This window comes from Cherax quadricarinatus, chromosome 58 (genome assembly GCF_038502225.1).
Source record: "Cherax quadricarinatus isolate ZL_2023a chromosome 58, ASM3850222v1, whole genome shotgun sequence".
Lineage (NCBI taxonomy): Eukaryota > Metazoa > Arthropoda > Malacostraca > Decapoda > Parastacidae > Cherax > Cherax quadricarinatus.
Genome location: NC_091349.1, coordinates 2855378 through 2873437, shown reverse-complemented (window position 1 = coordinate 2873437; position 18060 = coordinate 2855378). Strand labels below are relative to the sequence as shown.

At 42.5% G+C, this 18060-nt stretch overlaps 1 protein-coding gene across 5 annotated transcripts in view; it reads right to left on the bottom strand.

Moving 5' to 3' along the window:
* Positions 1-5022, bottom strand: part of LOC128698057 (neuralized-like protein 2) — a 77110-nt gene extending 72088 nt beyond the window's left edge. For 2 of the 5 annotated variants that reach the window (XM_070097512.1, XM_070097514.1), the window contains exon 1: positions 4880-5022. In XM_070097512.1, coding sequence (XP_069953613.1) covers positions 4880-4898 — 19 coding nt within the window. In that variant the 5' untranslated portion in view covers positions 4899-5022. The other 3 variants (XM_070097515.1, XM_070097516.1, XM_070097517.1) reach the window with 3 other exon arrangements.
* Between the last annotated feature and the right edge of the window lie 13038 nt (positions 5023-18060).

Here is an 18060-nt window from a genome sequence, read left to right as displayed (position 1 = left end):
AGTGCGTGAGCGTGTTAGACAGGAGCGAATGGAGACAAATGGCTTTTGGGACTTGATGTGCTGTTGGAGTGTAAGCAAGATAACATTTATGAAGGGATTCAGGGAAACCAGCAAGCCAAACTTGAGTCCTGGAGATGGGAAGTACAGTGTCTGCACTCTGAAGGAGGGGTGTTAATGTTGCAGTTTTATAACTATAGTGTAGGCATGCCTCTGGCAAGACAGTGATGGAGTGAATGATGATGAAAGCTTTTCTTTTTCAGGCCACCCTGCCTTGGTGGGAAACGGCCGATGTGTTAATAACAAAAAAAAAAAAATTATGTGACATGTGACGGCCATTCCCTGCCTTGTTATGGGTTAGCTGGGGAGACCTCCCACCATCCCCTGCCATCCCCCAACACTCACTCCCAACACCACCATCCCAGCTTCGTGAATACATGTTCAGTTCCACTTCTTTCCTACAAGCTAGCTGTGTTTGTGAATTGTGTTTTAATCTTTTAATTACCATATCTTGTATCTGCCAAGCAATCATGATACCCAGTAGGCATACCAGTGTTGCTGACTTACTGAATGACTTACAGACTTGACTGACTGACTGAATGACTTGACTGACTGAATAACTTGACTGACTTACTGAATGACTTAAAGTTAGACTTTTTCACTGAATAGGACTGAAACGGTGTCTAGAGCAGCTTATGCCTTACCGTCAGTTGTATAATGTGCTGCAGGGTATAATACTGTAGAACAGAAATCCATTACAGAATTTATACACACTTCAGTACAACCATCAACTTCAGTACCAGAACCTCTACCATCCACCTCAGCCCAGTAGGGCCACAACATAACTCTCCACTCTCTTCACAATCATCCACAAACACCAGCACCCACAATTTAAGGCAAGAAATACTATTATTTCTGTTGCAGTTATAGTCTTAAGCAGTAAAAACAACATAATACATCACAACAATGAACTACAATTATGTATTCACTTTTATTTTTTTTAAGATCTGGAGGTCTAAAAAAAAGTTGTTTGAGGGGAAGTTCGCATCCTGAATTTTTGCTCATATCCAGAAACAAAAAATCGACTGAGCGACTGCTCAGAAAGGTTTGTTCCTCAAGTTCCTCAAGTGAATTGCTGAATAGTAGTAAATCCTCAGTATAATATACTTTTAAAATACAGTAATAGGCAAAATCCATTGGGTAAATTGTACTTTTAACTCCCTTGTTTTCAGTGTTTATCACAATAGACAGTAACCTATCATTTAGTACACAATATATCAGAACATTTACACTACAAGATGATTGAGAACTTGAGGAATTTTTTCAATCACGACACTGTGATGCTCTTTTATGACAGTGTAAATTTAGGGAAATGCAGCTAAAAGTAGGTATAGCAAGGCTAATAACTGATAATTCAATTGTAACTACACATTTCTGTGCCTTTAACAAACATTCACTGACCCTAGGGGTATTTAAATACAAATGCAGAACATCAAAACACATCTTCCATGTCTCTGACCACAGTGCCAACCTATTCAGATCGCTCTGAATTACTCAGACAATATGCTTTGGAAGTTGTAATTTATCCTGACTTCCTGATGTTTGTAAATTTTGCTATTTTAGATTTTAGTCAGTTTATTAGGTAAAGGTACACAAATAGTTACACAATTATCATACATAGTAACATATGTGTAAATTACCTAGGATAACCAGAAAAAAAAGTCAAAATGACATTTCCATTGTAATGTTAGCCCTCTCTGAGATCATTTTCCTACAGTATGAAAGAAACTGGGCAAAAAACTAATTTCTGAGGAACTCTGCAATTAATATCTAGCCACTCAGACACCTCATGGTTCAGTGCCCCCCACCCCCTTCACTGTTTTCTATTGGTGAGGCAGTCAATAATAAATGCATAAAGTTTGTCTCCTACACCACATGTCTTTTATTTTTGCTAGCAATCCTTGAAGAAGTATTTTCTCAAATGCTTTTCAGAAATCGTAACATATTACATTTGCTGGGACTTTTTTTTATCACAGTTTTTGTACTGTAGGTACAGAATTTATGTATGTACATACAACATAATTAAAAAATTCCAGTTTGTCTGGGATGACCTTACAATATATTGTACTTCAAGGTTTAGTAAGGCTTTGCAAGCAGAACTATTCTGAGTACTAACTAACTTAATTTATTTTCAGTGAGGTTCATTTTACTTACTTATCTAAGATGTCACCCACTACAATTGACTAACACCTGGGTCTCTATTTACCATTACATCATATAAAGTAAACATTATAAGATTTGCCCAAATGTTCCAACTCATAGTGGGGTTTGATCCGACGTCATCTCAGGTGTGTTCAGTGTATCTTAGCCTTAAAGTGTGAACTGACAGGAGAACGAAGGTGTATACTAACTGGCAGTGCTATGAATGTGTGCATCTCTCAGCCACGTTAAACAGTGGTGAATCTGGCTAGTAATCAAATGAGTTGGACAAGCCTACCATGGACCAGACTAGCAACTGCATTGCTACTCTATTCAGGGCAATAGTTTACAACTACTACTTGGTGGAACTCAGTCATTAGTTCACTTTTTACAATACTGTGAATACAACCCATGTACACCATGGAATAAGTAAATATTTCTTGTGCAGATTGTTAATTTTGGAGATATTAAAATGTTACATTTACTTAGATGGTGCAGCTTGTCTGAGCCAATCAACACTATCACTCCATAACCTATGTCTAAGTCTGAGTATTCTGTAAGCATTAGAATTAGTCTTTCCAAAATGCTCATGCATGCTAGTGACTTTCTTTGTATTTAACAATGTTTTATTACTACACATCAACTACACACTATACTACACAAAGAAATAAAAATTTTGATTTTGATTTTTGATTTGTGTCATGTTCTTGTGGCAGAGGCTGAATGTACACAAAGACATATCTACCAATGGCAAAGTAAGGTTAAGTCAAATTGGGTTACTGTGGGTTGGGGTATACCTGGAGTTTACCTGGAGAGAGTTCCGGGGGTCAACGCCCCCGCGGCCCGGTCTGTGACCAGGCCTCCTGGTGGATCAGAGCCTGATCAACCAGGCTGTTGCTGCTGGCTGCATGCAAACCAACATACAAGCCACAGCCGGGCTGATCAGGAACTGACTTTAGGTGCTTGTCCAGTGCCAGCTTGAAGACTGCCAGGGGTCTGTTGGTAATCCCCCTTATGTGTGCTGGGAGGCAGTTGAACAGTCTCGGGCCCCTGACACTTATTGTATGGTCTCTTAACGTGCTAGTGACACCCCTGCTTTTCATTGGGGGATGGTGCATCGTCTGCCAAGTCTTTTGCTTTCGTAGTAAGTGATTTTCGTGTGAGGGTTTCATTAGCTTAGGTTAAGCTTTTACCATTTGTACATTACAATAATACCTCAAATGCAAAAACAACTTAATTTTGTACAATTCAAATCATAATTAATCACCAAAATCTACTAAGGAGAAGTTGTCTTATTACCAGGTTTATGGTTAAACTTTTACAGTGGTCTTATTATTATAGTTATAAACCCACAGGGGGTCATAGAGAGCCTCGGAATGGGAGGTAACCAGGTTCAATGCAAAGGATTAAGGATTTTATTCCTTTGCATAGTTTACAATGTGTAATTACAATTTTGATTTGCTAAGTACAAAGAAAGCTACTATCATGCTGGAGCATTTTGGGCAGACTAAATGTAATGCTTAACAGACTACTTAATACTAGGCATATATAACAGATGGTTTGAACGGCGAGGGCCTGGGTTCGATTCCCAGCCAGAGTAGAAACATTGGTGGCCCGGTGGCCTGGTGGCTAAAGCTCCCACTTCACACACGGAGGGCCCGGGTTCGATTCCCGGCGGGTGGAAACATTTCGACACGTTTCCTTACACCTGTTGTCCTGTTCACCTAGCAGTAAATAGGTACCTGGGTGTTAGTCGACTGGTGTGGGTCGCATCCTGGGGGACAAGATTGAGGACCCCAATGGAAATAAGTTAGACAGTCCTCGATGACGCACTGACTTTCTTGGGTTATCCTGGGTGGCTAACCCTCCGGGGTTAAAAATCCGAACAAAATCTTATCTTATCTTATATTTCAACAGAGGTAGTTGGTGGCTTAGCAGTAGTTGAATTTATAATTGAGATGAATTGATTAACATGTTACAGTATTATATTTTGGCACATTTTACAAAGGGAAGACAGGTCCAATTCTTGGATCACGAGCCCCTCACTAGCATCAATGTTTATAGCACACTACATAGAATCTACTCTGAGATAACCTAATAGTAAAAAAAAAAAAAGGTGACATTTCAATTTGGGTCTTTGATTTCCATTAGGATTCTGGAGTAGGTCTACTGGTCCATAGCAGTGCCCATGGTTTGTTCAGGGTGGACCCATGGTATATACAGAGTTGGCCCATGGTTTATACAGGGGTGGGCCCTATGGTATATACAGGGTGGGCCCTTTGTATAAACAGTGTGGGCCCCATGGTATATACAGGGGTGGGTCCATGATATATACAGGGTGGGCCCCATAGTTTGCTCACGGTAGGCTCATTTTTTCAGGGTAAGCACATGGATGGTTCAGGGTAGGCCCATAGATGGTTCTGGGTAGGCCCATGGCAGGCAGTAGTAACACTTTGCATGCCATTAAAGTTGTACCACAACATAACATTCAACAAAGCAACACAAACTAACAAAACTAAGATCTCAACAGCAGCCACTACCACTATGTGCACATCAAGGGCGCTACACAGGTGCTACATAGGTGCAGGCACTACTAACCAACACTTAGACCACAATGAAACGCTCATCTCAACGATTACTGACTCATCGGAGGAAGACAAATAATTAGGGAGTAATGTGATACCTGGGGACGTGTGAGCCATGAGTCCGTGAGTGAACTGTGTTGCTATTGTGCTGTGCTGGCCACCACTCACTCACTCAGTCAAGTGAGCGATGCGACCACTTACTCGGTCAAGTGAACGATGCGACCACTTACTCGGTCAAGCGAACGATGCGACCACTTACTTGGTCAAGTGAACGATGCGACCACTTACTTGGTCAAGTGAACGATGCGACCACTTACTCGGTCAAGTGAGCGATGCGACCACTTACTTGGTCAAGTGAGCGATGCGACCACTTACTTGGTCAAGTGAACGATGCGACCACTTGGTCAAGTGAACGATGCGACCACTTACTTGGTCAAGTGAACGATGCGACCACTTACTTGGTCAAGCGAACGATGCGACCACTTACTTGGTCAAGTGAACGATGCGACCACTTACTTGGTCAAGTGAACGATGCGACCACTTACTTGGTCAAGTGAACGATGCGACCACTTACTTGGTCAAGTGAACGATGCGACCACTTACTTGGTCAAGTGAACGATGCGACCACTTACTCGGTCATGTGAGCGATGCGACCACTTACTTGGTCAAGTGAGCGATGCGACCACTTACTCGGTCAAGTGAGCGATGCGACCACTTACTCGGTCAAGTGAACGATGCGACCACTTACTTGGTCAAGTGAGCGATGCGACCACTTACTTGGTCAAGTGAATGATGCGACCACTTACTTGGTCAAGTGAACGATGCGACCACTTACTCGGTCAAGGTCAAGTGAGCGATTACTTGGTCAAGACCGACCACTTACTTGGTCAAGTGAGCGATGCGACCACTTACTTGGTCAAGTGAATGATGCGACCACTTACTTGGTCAAGTGAACGATGCGACCACTTACTCGGTCAAGTGAGCGATGCGACCACTTACTTGGTCAAGTGAACGATGCGACCACTTACTCGGAATGATGCGAAGGTCAAGTGAACGATGCGACCACTTACTCGGTCAAGACGATGCACTTACTTGGTCAAGTGAACGATGCGACCACTTACTCGGTCAAGTGAGCGATGCGACCACTTGGTCAAGTGAACGATGCGACCACTTACTCGGTCAAGTGAGCGATGCGACCACTTACTTGGTCAAGTGAACGATGCGACCACTTACTCGGTCAAGTGAGCGATGTGACCACTTACTTGGTCAAGTGAACGATGCGACCACTTACTCGGTCAAGTGAGCAATGCAACCACTTACTTGGTCAAGTGAAAGATGCGACCACTTACTCGGTCAAGTAAGCGATGCGACCACTTACTTGGTCAAGTGAACGATGCGACCACTTACTCAGTCAAGTGAGCGATGCGACCGCTTACTTGGTCAAGTGAACGATGCGACCACTTACTCGGTCAAGTGAGCGATGCGACCACTTACTTGGTCAAGTGAATGATGCAACCACTTACTTGGTCAAGTGAACGATACAACCACTTACTTGGTCAAGTGAACGATGCGACCACTTACTCAGTCAAGTGAGCGATGCGACCACTTACTTGGTCAAGCGAACGATGCGACCACTTACTCGGTCAAGTGAACAATGCGACCACTTACTTGGTTAAGCGAACGATGCGACCACTTACTCGGTCAAGTGAACGATGCGACCACTTACTTGGTCAAGTGAACGATGCGACCACTTACTTGGTCAAGTGAACGATGCGACCACTTGGTCAAGTGAATGATCCGACCACTTACTCGGTCAAGTGAACGATGCGACCACTTACTTGGTCAAGCGAACGATGCGACCTCTTACTAGGTCAAGTGAACGATGCGACCACTTACTTGGACAAGTGAACGCTGCGACCACTTACTTGGTCAAGTGAACGACGTGACCACTTACTCGGTCAAGTGAATGATGCGACCACTTGGTCAAGTGAATGATGCGACCACTTACTTGGTCAAGTGAACGATGCGACCACTTGGTCAAGTGAATGATCCGACCACTTACTCGGTCAAGTGAACGATGCGACCACTTACTTGGTCAAGCGAACGATGCGACCTCTTACTAGGTCAAGTGAACGATGCGACCACTTACTTGGACAAGTGAACGCTGCGACCACTTACTTGGTCAAGTGAACGACGTGACCACTTACTCGGTCAAGTGAATGATGCGACCACTTGGTCAAGTGAATGATGCGACCACTTACTTGGTCAAGCGAACGATGCAACCACTTACTTGGTCAAGTGAACGACGCGACCACTTACTCGGTCAAGCGAACGATGCGACCTCTTGGTCAAGTGAACGATGCGACCACTTACTCGGTCAAGTGAATGACGCGACAACTCAGTGAACTACACGACCACTTACTCGGTCAAGTGAACGACGCGGCCTGTAGTTTACCTAGAGAGAGTTCCGGGGATCAACACCCCCGCGGCCCGGTCTGTGACCAGGCCTCATGGTGGATCAGGGCCTGGTCGACCAGGCTGTTACTGCTGGCTGCACGCAATCCAACGTACGAACCACAGCCCAGCTGGTCAGGTACCGACTTTAGGTACTTGTCCAGTGCCTGCTTGAAGACAGCCAGGGGTCTATTGGTAATCCCCCTTATGTATGCTGGGAGGCAGTTGAACAGTCTTGGGCCCCTGACACTTATTGTGTTGTCTCTGAACGTGCTAGTGGTACTCCTGCTTTTTCATTGGGGGGATGTTGCATCGTCTGCGGAGCCTTTTGCTTTTGTAGGGAGTGATTTTCGTGTGCAAGTTTCGTACTAGTCCCTCTAGGATTTTCCAGGAATATAAAATCATGTATATCTCCCGCCTGCGTTCCAGGGAGTACAAGTTCAGCAACGTCAAGCACTCCCAGTAATTGAGGTGTTTTATCTCAGTTATGCGCGCCGTGAAGGTTCTCAGTACATTTTCTAGGTCAGCAATTTCACCAGCCTTGAAAGGTGCTGTTAGTGTGCAGCAATATTCCAGCCTAGATAGAACAAACGACCTGAAGAGTGTCATCATGGGCTTGGCATCCCTAGTTTTGAAGGTTCTCATTATCTATCCTGTCATTTTTCTAGCAGATGCGATTGAAACAATGTTATGGTCCTTGAAGGTGAGATCCTCCGACATGATCACTCCCAGGTCTTTGACGTTAGTTTCTCGCTCTATTGTGTGGTTGAAATTTGTTTTATACTCTGATGAAGTTTTAATTTCCTCACGTTTATCATATCGGAGTAATTAAAATTTCTCATCGTTGAACTTCATATTGTTTTCCGCAGCCCATTGAAAGATTTGGTTAATGTCCGCCTGGAGCCTTGCAGTGTCTTCACTGGAAGACAGTGTCATGCAGATTCGGGTGTCATCTGCAAAGTAAGACACGGCACTGTGGCTTATATCCCTGTCTATGTCTGATATGAGAATGAGGAACAAGATCTGAGCGAGTACTGTGCCTTGTGGAACAGAGCTTTTCACCGTAGCCGCCTCAGACTTTACTCTGTTGACTACTACTCCTTTTTGTGTTCTATTTGTCAGGAAATTATAGATCCATCTACCAACTTTTCCTGTTATTCCTTTAGCACATATTTTGTGCGCTATTACGCCATGGTCACACTTGTCAACTCTTTTGCAAAGTCTGTGTATATTACGTCTGTATTCTTTTTGTCTTCTAGTGCATCCAGGACCTTGTCGTAGTGATCCAGTAGTTGGAACAGACAGGAGCTACCTACTCTAAACCCATGCTGCCCTAGGTTGTGTAATTGATGGGTATCTAGATGGGTGGCTCTCACCTTCAAGGACCATAACATGGTATCAGTCGCATCTGCTAGAAAAATGACAGGATGGACAATGAGAACCTTCAAAACTAGGGATGCCAAGCCCATGATGACACTCTTCAGGTCGCTTGTTCTATCTAGGCTGGAATATTGCTGCACACTAACAGCACCTTTCAAGGCAGGCGAAATTGCTCATCTAGAAAATGTACAGAGAATCTTCACGGTGCTCATAACGGAAATAAAACACCTCAATTACTGGGAGCGCTTGAAGTTCCTGAGCCTGTACTCTCTGGAACGCAGGCGGAAGGGATACATGATTATATACACCTGGAAAATCCTAGAGGGACTAGTACCGAACTTGCACACGAAAATCACTCACAACGAAAGCAAAAGACTCGGCAGACGATGCAACATCCCCCCAATGAAAAGCAGGGGTGTCACTAGCACGTTAAGAGACAATACAATAAGTGTTAGGGGCCCGAGACTGTTCAACTGCCTCCCAGCATACATAAAGGGGATTACCAAGAGACCCCTGGCTGTCTTCAAGCATTCACTGGACAAGCCCCTAAAGTCGGTACCTGACCAGCCGGGCTGTGGCTCGTACGTTGGTTTGCGTGCAGCCAGCAGTAACAGCCTGGTTGATCAGGCTCTGATCCACCATGAGGCCTGGTCACAGACCGGGCCTCGGGGGCCTTGACCCCCAGAACTCTCTCCAGGTAAACTCCAGGTATCGATCTGTAGTTCTTTGTTATTGCTTTACTGCCCCCTTTGTGGAGTGGGGCTATGTCTGTTGTTTTAAGAAACTGTGGAACGAACCCAGTGTCCATGCTCCCTCTCCATAGGACGTTAAAGGCACGTAATAGGGGCTTCTTGCAGTTCTTGATGAACACGGAGTTTCACGAGTCTGGCCCTGGGGCAGAGTGCATGGGTATGTCACTTATCGCCTGTTCGTTCATTTGGCGTCAGGATAACGTCAGATAGGCTTGTGTTTACCAAAATTCTGTGGCTCTCTCATAAAAAAATCATTTAGATCTTCGACTCTCAGTCATATTGGGACTCGAGTAGCTCATTCATTTCCTTGTAGGACCCATCTTGTTTAAGTAGGGGCCCAATACTGGATGTTGTTCTCGACTTTGATTTTCCTTAAGAAAAGAAATACTTTGGGTTTCTTTCGATTTCATTTATGACTTTTAGTTCTTCCCGCGATTTCTGACTCCTATAAGATTCCTTTAGCTTTAGTTCGATGTTTGCTATTTCTCTGACCATCGTCTCCCTACGCATTGCAGATATATTGGCCTCTTTTAGCCGCTCTGTTATTCTTTCCCTTCGCCTGTCTCTTTCTATTTTACATCTCTTTTTTCTTAAAGGAATATGCCTTGAGCATACATCGAGTGCCATAGAGTTAATCTGTTCTAGGCATAAGTTGGGGTCTGTGTTGATTAGGCTATCTTTCCAGCTTATATCATTTAGGACTTGGTTTACTTGGTCTCACTTTATGCTCTTGTTATTGAAGTTGAATTTGGTAAAGGGTCTCTCGTGACTGATCACATTTTGTCGGTCAAATAAACGACGCGACCACTTACCCGGTCGAGTGAACGACACTACTACTACTCAGTCAAGTGAACGATGCGACCACTTACTCGGTCAAGTGACTGACACGACCACTCAGTCAAGTGAACGATGCGACCACTTACTCGGTCAAGTGAATGATGCGACCACTTACTCGGTCAAGTGAATGGTGCGACCACTCAATCAAGTGAGCGATGCGACCACTTACCCGGTCAAGTGAACGATGCAACCATTCAGTCAAGTGAACGATGCGACAACTCAATCAAGTGAACGACACAACCACTTACTCGGTTAAGTGAACGATGCAACCACTCAGTCAAGTGAACGATGTGACCACTTACTCGCTCAATGAACGATGCGACCACTTACTCGCTCAATGAATGATGCGACCACTCAGTCAAGTGAACGATGCAACCACTTACTCGTGTGATGTAGCTACATCACACTCGGTCAATTAACGACGCGACCACTTACTCGGTCAATGAACGATGTGACCACTTACTCGGTCAATGAACGATGTGACCACTCAATCAAGTGAACGATGCGACCACTCAGTCACCAAAGGGCCACTATCTATAAATCAATTTAAAGCCCTACTTAGAAATTACCTCATCACCCAAAATTAACTAGACAAACACTTTACTTAATACGTACCAGTTACTCAATAATTACTCAAGCGAACTAAATAATTTAAGACTGCTCAACTATTTGATCCTTTACTTTAAACTCAAAATCTAAAATTAGCTATTAGGATGATTCACAGGGATGTAAGAAAATATTTCTTCAGCCTCAGTGAATAAAGAAGTGGAACAATCAGGGCAGCTAAGTGATACATGCAGGATCCATATATGCATTGCTTTAAGAATAGGTGTGAGAGAGCTCGTGAAGCCAGGAGAGAGTGAAACCAGTAGCAGTCTTCAAAGTGGGGCACAGAGCTGTGACACGACCCCTACAACCAGCCAAGCACATGTATACATAGAGGTGAGCACACAGGTGCATGCAGGTGACCTTGTGATCTCACACATCGGGGCTTCCCAGTTACCTCGTCAGTGTCAACAAATGATGTCATGTGTTCGCAATAAACAACCATAATAAAAATAATAAAGAAGTGAGATTTATCTCTTAACATTAATTTGTAAAGAAAAGTGGTGCATGTGTACTCACCTATATGTAACTGCAGGGGTCGATTCATAGTTCCTGGCCCAGCCTTTTAGTTAGACGCTACTAGGTCCACTCTCTCCCTGCTCCAAGCGCTTTATCGTACCTCTTCTCAAAGGTATGTAAGAATCCTGCGTGTGTACTTACCTATTTGTGGTTGAAGGGGTCAATATATAGCTCCTGGCCCCGCCTCTTCAATGACCGCTACTAGGTCTTCTCTCTTCTTGCTGCACGAGCTTTTCATACCCCGTCTTAAAACTATGTATGGTTTTCCTGCCTCCACTACATCACTTGCCAGACTGTTCCACTTTCTGACAACTCTTTTACTAAAGAAATACTTCCAAACATCTCTTTGACCCATCTGAGTCTGCAACTTCCAACTGTGACCCCTTGTTTCTGTGTCCCATCTCTGGAACATCCTGTCTCTGTCCACCTTGTCAACTGATCGCAGTATTTAATGTCGTTATTGTGTCTCTCCTAACCCTCCTGTCCTCCAGTGTCGTCAGGCCGATTTCCTTTAACCTTTCTTCATAGGACATTCCCCTTAGTTCTGGAATTAGCCTTGTTGCAAAACCTTTGCACCTTCTCTAATTTTTTGACGTGCTTGACCAGGTGTGGGTTCCAAACTGGTGTTGCATACTCCAGTACGGGCCTGACGTACACGGTGTACAGAGTCTTGAACGATTCTTTACTGAGGTACCGGAACGCTGTTCTCAGGTTTGTCAGGCGCCCCATATGCTGCAGCAGTTATTTGGTTGATGTGTGCATCAGATGTGCTCGGTATTATACTCACCCCAATATCTTTTTCCTTGAGGAGGTTTGTGTGTATGTGTGTGTGTTTAGTTTTTATGTGGTACCTACAAGGTCAGTGGAGAGGGTACAACAGAACTTGACCATCGTTGCTTCACCTGGTCATTTCCGGTCAACTATGACCAAAGAATGTACAGGTGGGATACGTAGAGGAGTGTGAGGACGAGTGGAAAAAGATGAAGGCGGAGTTGGGGGAGTGGAAGGATTTTTTTGTATTAAGTTGCATCATCATTGTTTCTCCGTACGTCTGGAGACCTGGAGTTTACCTGGAGAGAGTACGGGGGTCAACGCCCCCGCGGCCCGGTCTGTGACCAGGCCTCCTGGTGGATCAGAGCCTGATCAACCGGGCTGTTGCTGCTGGCTGCACGCAAACCAACGTACGAGCCACAGCCCAGCTGGTAAGGAACCGATTTTAGGTGCTTGTCCAGTGCCAGCTTGAAGACTGTCAGGGGTCTGTTGGTAATCCCCCTTATTCAATTCAATTCAAAGTTTATTCTCTATAAGGATTACAATGCTGAGTTTACAGAAATTCGGTTATTGTTTGGTTTACATGTAGTAAAATTGTGATTACAGAGTGTACCACTAGAACGCTTAGCATGGCTAGGCATTTCGGGCATACTTAGTTTTATTCTTAATTGTAAAATATTACAAATTATGAGGTAAGTTGGTATTATGGCTAAGTGACTAAATACTAGTTTGTGAGTTTAGCAATATGAATGCTTTTGTTTTGGCACAGTACATAGTTTCAGTATTGGAGTATCACAGGATTCATTATTTTAAGACTGAGATTAATATTTCTGTTTATGGTCAAATGAGTGAGTGAGTGTAAGTGTGAACCACCAGGTGGTATTCGTGTAGTTAGTTGATGGGGTGTATCAGGGAGATAAGATGTTTTCTAATGGTAGTTTTGAAGGTGATGAATGTGTCTGCAGTTCTAGAGTTCTCAGGTAGGGTATTCCAGATTTTAGGGCCTTTGACATACATTGAATTTTTGTAAAGGTTTAGTCGGACACGGGGAATGTCGTAGAGATGTTTGTGTCTGGTGTTATGCCTGTGGGTTCTGTCACAACTATCAAGAAAGCGTTTTAGGTCAAGGTTGATATTAGAGTTTAAGGCCCTGTAGATGTAGATTGCACAGTAGTAAGTGTGGATGTACTGAACTGGGAGTAAGTTTAGATCTATGAAGAGTGGGGGGGTGTGTTGCCAGGGATGGGATTTAGTGATTATTCTTACTGCAGCTTTTTGTTGGGTTATTATTGGCTTTAGGTGTGTTGCTGCAGTTGATCCCCAAGCACAAATAGCATAGGTGAGGTATGGATAAATAAGTGAGTGGTATAGTGTGAGAAGGGCATTTTGCGGCACGTAGTATCGTATCTTGGAGAGGATCCCAACCGTTTTGGATACTTTTTTGGCTATATGCTGGATATGGGTGCTGAAATTCAGGTTGTTGTCAAGGTATAAGCCTAGGAATTTTCCCCCATTATTTCTGGTAATTAGAGTGTTGTCAATCTTAATGTTAATTTGTGCATCTCCTGCTCTGCTACCAAACATAATATAGTAGGTTTTGTCAGTGTTAAGCGTAAGTTTATTGGCTGTCATCCAAGTCGATATTTTAATCAGCTCCTCATTCACAATGGTGTTGAGGGTGGCAAGATTAGGGTGAGAGATGACATAAGTCGTGTCATCAGCAAAGAGAATGGGTTTCAGGTGTTGGGATACATTTGGAAGGTCATTGATGTATATGAGGAAGAGCAGGGGACCAAGGACACTTCCCTGCGGAACTCCAGTATCAAGTGGCCGTGTTGCTGATGCTGTGTCTTTAATGGTGATGTACTGATACCTATTAGTAATGTAAGATTTGAAATAAGCAAGCGCATGGCCTCTTATACCATAGTGATCAAGTTTGTGGAGTAGGATGTCGTGGTCTACTGTGTCAAAAGCTTTTCTTAGGTCAATAAAAATTCCTAGTGGATATTCCTTATTTTCCAATGCTGTGTAAAGCAGATCTAGCATTTTTATGATTGCATCATTAGTGCTTTTATTTTTCCTGAATCCAAACTGGCAGGGGTTGAGTATGTTTTGAGCCGTTATAAATGAATACAGTCTCCTGTGCACGAGTTTCTCAAAGATTTTGGATAGCAATGGTAAGTTAGATATTGGCCTATAGTTGTTTAAGTCTGTAGGGTCACCACCTTTATGTATTGGTGTAACCCTTGCCATCTTGAGTAGTTTCGGGAAGGTGCTAGTCTCTATTGACTTGTTAAAAAGTAATGAAATAGCATGCGAAAGGACATGGGCCGCTCGCTTGTACAGTAATGGTGGGACATGAGACAGATTCCCTGAGTTATTTTTAAGTGACTTTATGATCTCAATGACTTCCGTGGGCTCAGTTGGTGCAAGATAGAAGGAATTAGGGAAATTTCCATCTAGGTAGTCCCCGGCATGGGCATTGGTATGTGGGATTTTACTGGCGAGATTAGATCCTATGTTTGAGAAGAAGTCGTTTATCTTGTTAGCTGTGTCAGTGGGATGTAGTGGTGTTTCATTAGGTTTAGTTAGGACAATATTCTTGGTTTTTCTAAGTTTGTGGGTCCCTAGAATCTGAGAGAGTGTTTTCCAGGTCTTTTTTATATCTCCTCTAGTGTCTGTGAATCTACTGGAGTAGTATAGTTGTTTGGCTTTTTTTATCACTTTGGTGAGAGCTGATGAATAGTGTTTAAGAGTATCTTTGTGTATTAAGCCCTGTCTATATTGCTTTTCATATTGGTGTTTCTTGTCAATGGATTTCAGAATGGTGCTGGTTAGCCATGGGCAACCAAGCCGTTTGTTTGTGATCTGTTTTGTTTTTATAGGACAATGTTTGTTGTATTACCTGGAGTTTACCTGGAGAGAGTTTCGGGGGTCAACGCCCCCGCGGCCCGGTCTGTGACCAGGCCTCCTGGTGGATCAGCGCCTGATCAACTAGGCTGTTGCTGCTGGCTGCACGCAAACCAACGTACGAGCCACAGCCCGGCTGATCAGGAACTGACTTTAGGTGCTTGTCCAGTGCCAGCTTGAAGACTGCCAGGGGTCTGTTGGTAATCCCCTTTATGTGTGCTGGGAGGCAGTTGAACAGTCTCGGGCCCCTGACACTTATTGTTTGGTCTCTTAACGTGCTAGTGACACCCCTGCTTTTCATTGGGGGGATGGTGCATCGTCTGCCAAGTCTTTTGCTTTCGTAGTGAGTGATTTTCGTGTGCAAGTTCGGTACTAGTCCCTCTAGGATTTTCCAGGTGTATATAATCATGTATCTCTCCCTCCTGCGTTCCAGGGAATACAGGTTTAGAAACCTCAAGCGCTCCCAGTAATTGAGGTGTTTTATCTCCGTTATGCGCGCCGTGAAAGTTCTCTGTACATTTTCTAGGTCGGCAATTTCACCTGCCTTGAAAGGTGCTGTTAGAGTGCAGCAATATTCCAGCCTAGATAGAACAAGTGACCTGAAGAGTGTCATCATGGGCTTGGCCTCCCTAGTTTTGAAGGTTCTCATTATCCATCCTGTCATTTTTCTAGCAGATGCGATTGATACAATGCTATGGTATAGTCTAAGTAATTTGTTAAGAAAAATGTCTGTCCAGTCATCAATACCATTGGCCTTGGAGAATTCTGTAGGCCAATCAACAGTCTCTAAGTCAGCTGTGAACTTCCTTACTGAGGCCTCGTCATGGAGTCTAAATGAGACTTTGTTGTATTCAAGTGGTGGTTTACTAATGTTTGTCAGGAGGAAGGTAGGGTAGTGGTCTGTAGTGCTATCTGTGATTATCCCTGATTTAAGGGGGGCTAGTATATTGGTCCATATGTGGTCTATTATGGTTGCACTTGTCTCAGTGAGCCTGGTTGGTTTAGTTATTGTTGGTATGAGAAGTGTGTTGTTCATATTGTTGATGAAATCAGTTACAGTCTGATCATCTAGTAAGCCAAGGTTGATGTTGAAGTCTCCAGCTAAGAGAAGGTGGTGCTTATTCATGTGTCTGTTTGTTATTAGTGACTTTAATTTCTCACTGAAATTTGGGATGTTTGTGTGAGGTATCCGGTAAATGGCACCGATTGTTATAGGCGTCTTAAGGTTTTTTACAGTAAAATTAGCAAAAATGTATTCCCCATATTCATCACTAAAGCAAGTGGTGCTAAGACAAGATAATTGGTTAGAGTAATAGATTGCAATATCACCCCCAACTTGGTTTGTTCAGCAGTTGTGAATTGTTGTGTATCCTGGTAGAGGGTAGATATCTATTGTGTCCTGCTTAAGCCAGGTCTCAGTAAGAATAATGCAGGAGAAGGGTGTCTTTAGTGATTCAAGGAGTGCTAGGAGGTCATCATAGTGTTTGCTTAAGGACCTGATGTTGTAGTTAAGTACTGATAGACTTTTAGCATTGTTTAGGATAGTGGTGGCTTGTGATGCCGTGTAATAAAGGCAGTTACTTTCCAATAGGTTTTGATTGGGTGTCAGATTATGGAGGTTTAGATCAGGGTCAACGTGATCAATCATCTTCTAGGTTTAAATTATGGTTATTTATATCCTGAGTTGTGTGTTGAGTTCTACTACTGATATCTGTAGTGGTAGGAAGGCTGGACAAGTATATAGCTAGAGTATTTTGGTCATGTAGGGTATAGTCACTACTACACATAATGAAGTTGATGTTGTCTATGTGTTGTGCTGGAGTGAACTAAAGTACAACTAGGTATAAACTAGTAATATAAAAATACAAATTAAAAATAGAACAAGACTCTCACTTGTAATTGCACTAAGGTCTAATAATGACTTTTGTGGAGTCTATGTTTTGAGCTAGAGTGAGCTAAAGTACAATAGGTTTAATCTAATAATATAAAAGTACAAATTAAAAATAGCACTAGTCTCTCACTAGTAATTGCACTATGGTCTAATATAGTGAATTTGGTATTGACTATGTCTTGAGGTAGAATGAGCTATGGTACAACTGAATTTAATCTAATAATATAAAAATACAAATTAAAAATAGCACCAGTCTCTCACTAGTAATTGCACTATGGTCTAATATAGTGAATCTGGTATTGACTATGTATTGAGCTAGAAAGAGCTATAGTACAACTAGGTTTAGTCTAATAGTATAAAAATACAAATTACAAATAGCACCAGTATCTCACTAGTAATTGCACTATGGTCTAGTATAGTGAATTTGGTATTGACTATGTATTGAGCTAGAATGAGCTAGAGTAAAACTGTGATTAATCTAATAATATAATAAAGGAACAAGACTCTCAATTGTAATTGCACTAAGGTCTTATATAAGTTGTTTACAAGAATTAGAGTATAATTAGATTTAAATTGACAGGATAAAATACACAAATTAAGGTAGCAAAATAATAATAAAAAAAATGATAAAAATAAAAATGGCAATGACTTGGTTATAATATGCTAGTAAGATGGTAGACAGGATGATATAAAAGTTGTAGTTGAAAATACTAGGTTAAAAAAGTATGGAATAAAAATGGTCAATAAAAGAAGTTTACAATAAGTTTGATCAATATAGTTTAAAGTAAAATTGGGCAATAATAGGGATTTAGAATAAAATTGGGCAATTGAGTATTTTTTAAAGTGAGGTAGAATTATTGAAGACAAGTTATGGTTAGTTTATAAAAAAATAAGATGGAACAGTGATGTGGTAAGTTGTAAAAAAGGAGATAGATTCTGTAGATATTAAATACAATTAAGACTATGAGGTAGAATGGTCGTTGAATACAACAATGACAATTAAAAGTAGTTGGAGTATTAGAATTTTAGGGGGGCACAAATTTATGACAATATAACACTAACGGTGGACTATGGGTATTATCTGCACTTTACTCTGATTCTGTTAGTCCAGCCTCACTTAGGAATGTTTTAAGGTCATGTTCTGTGGAGATGAAGTATC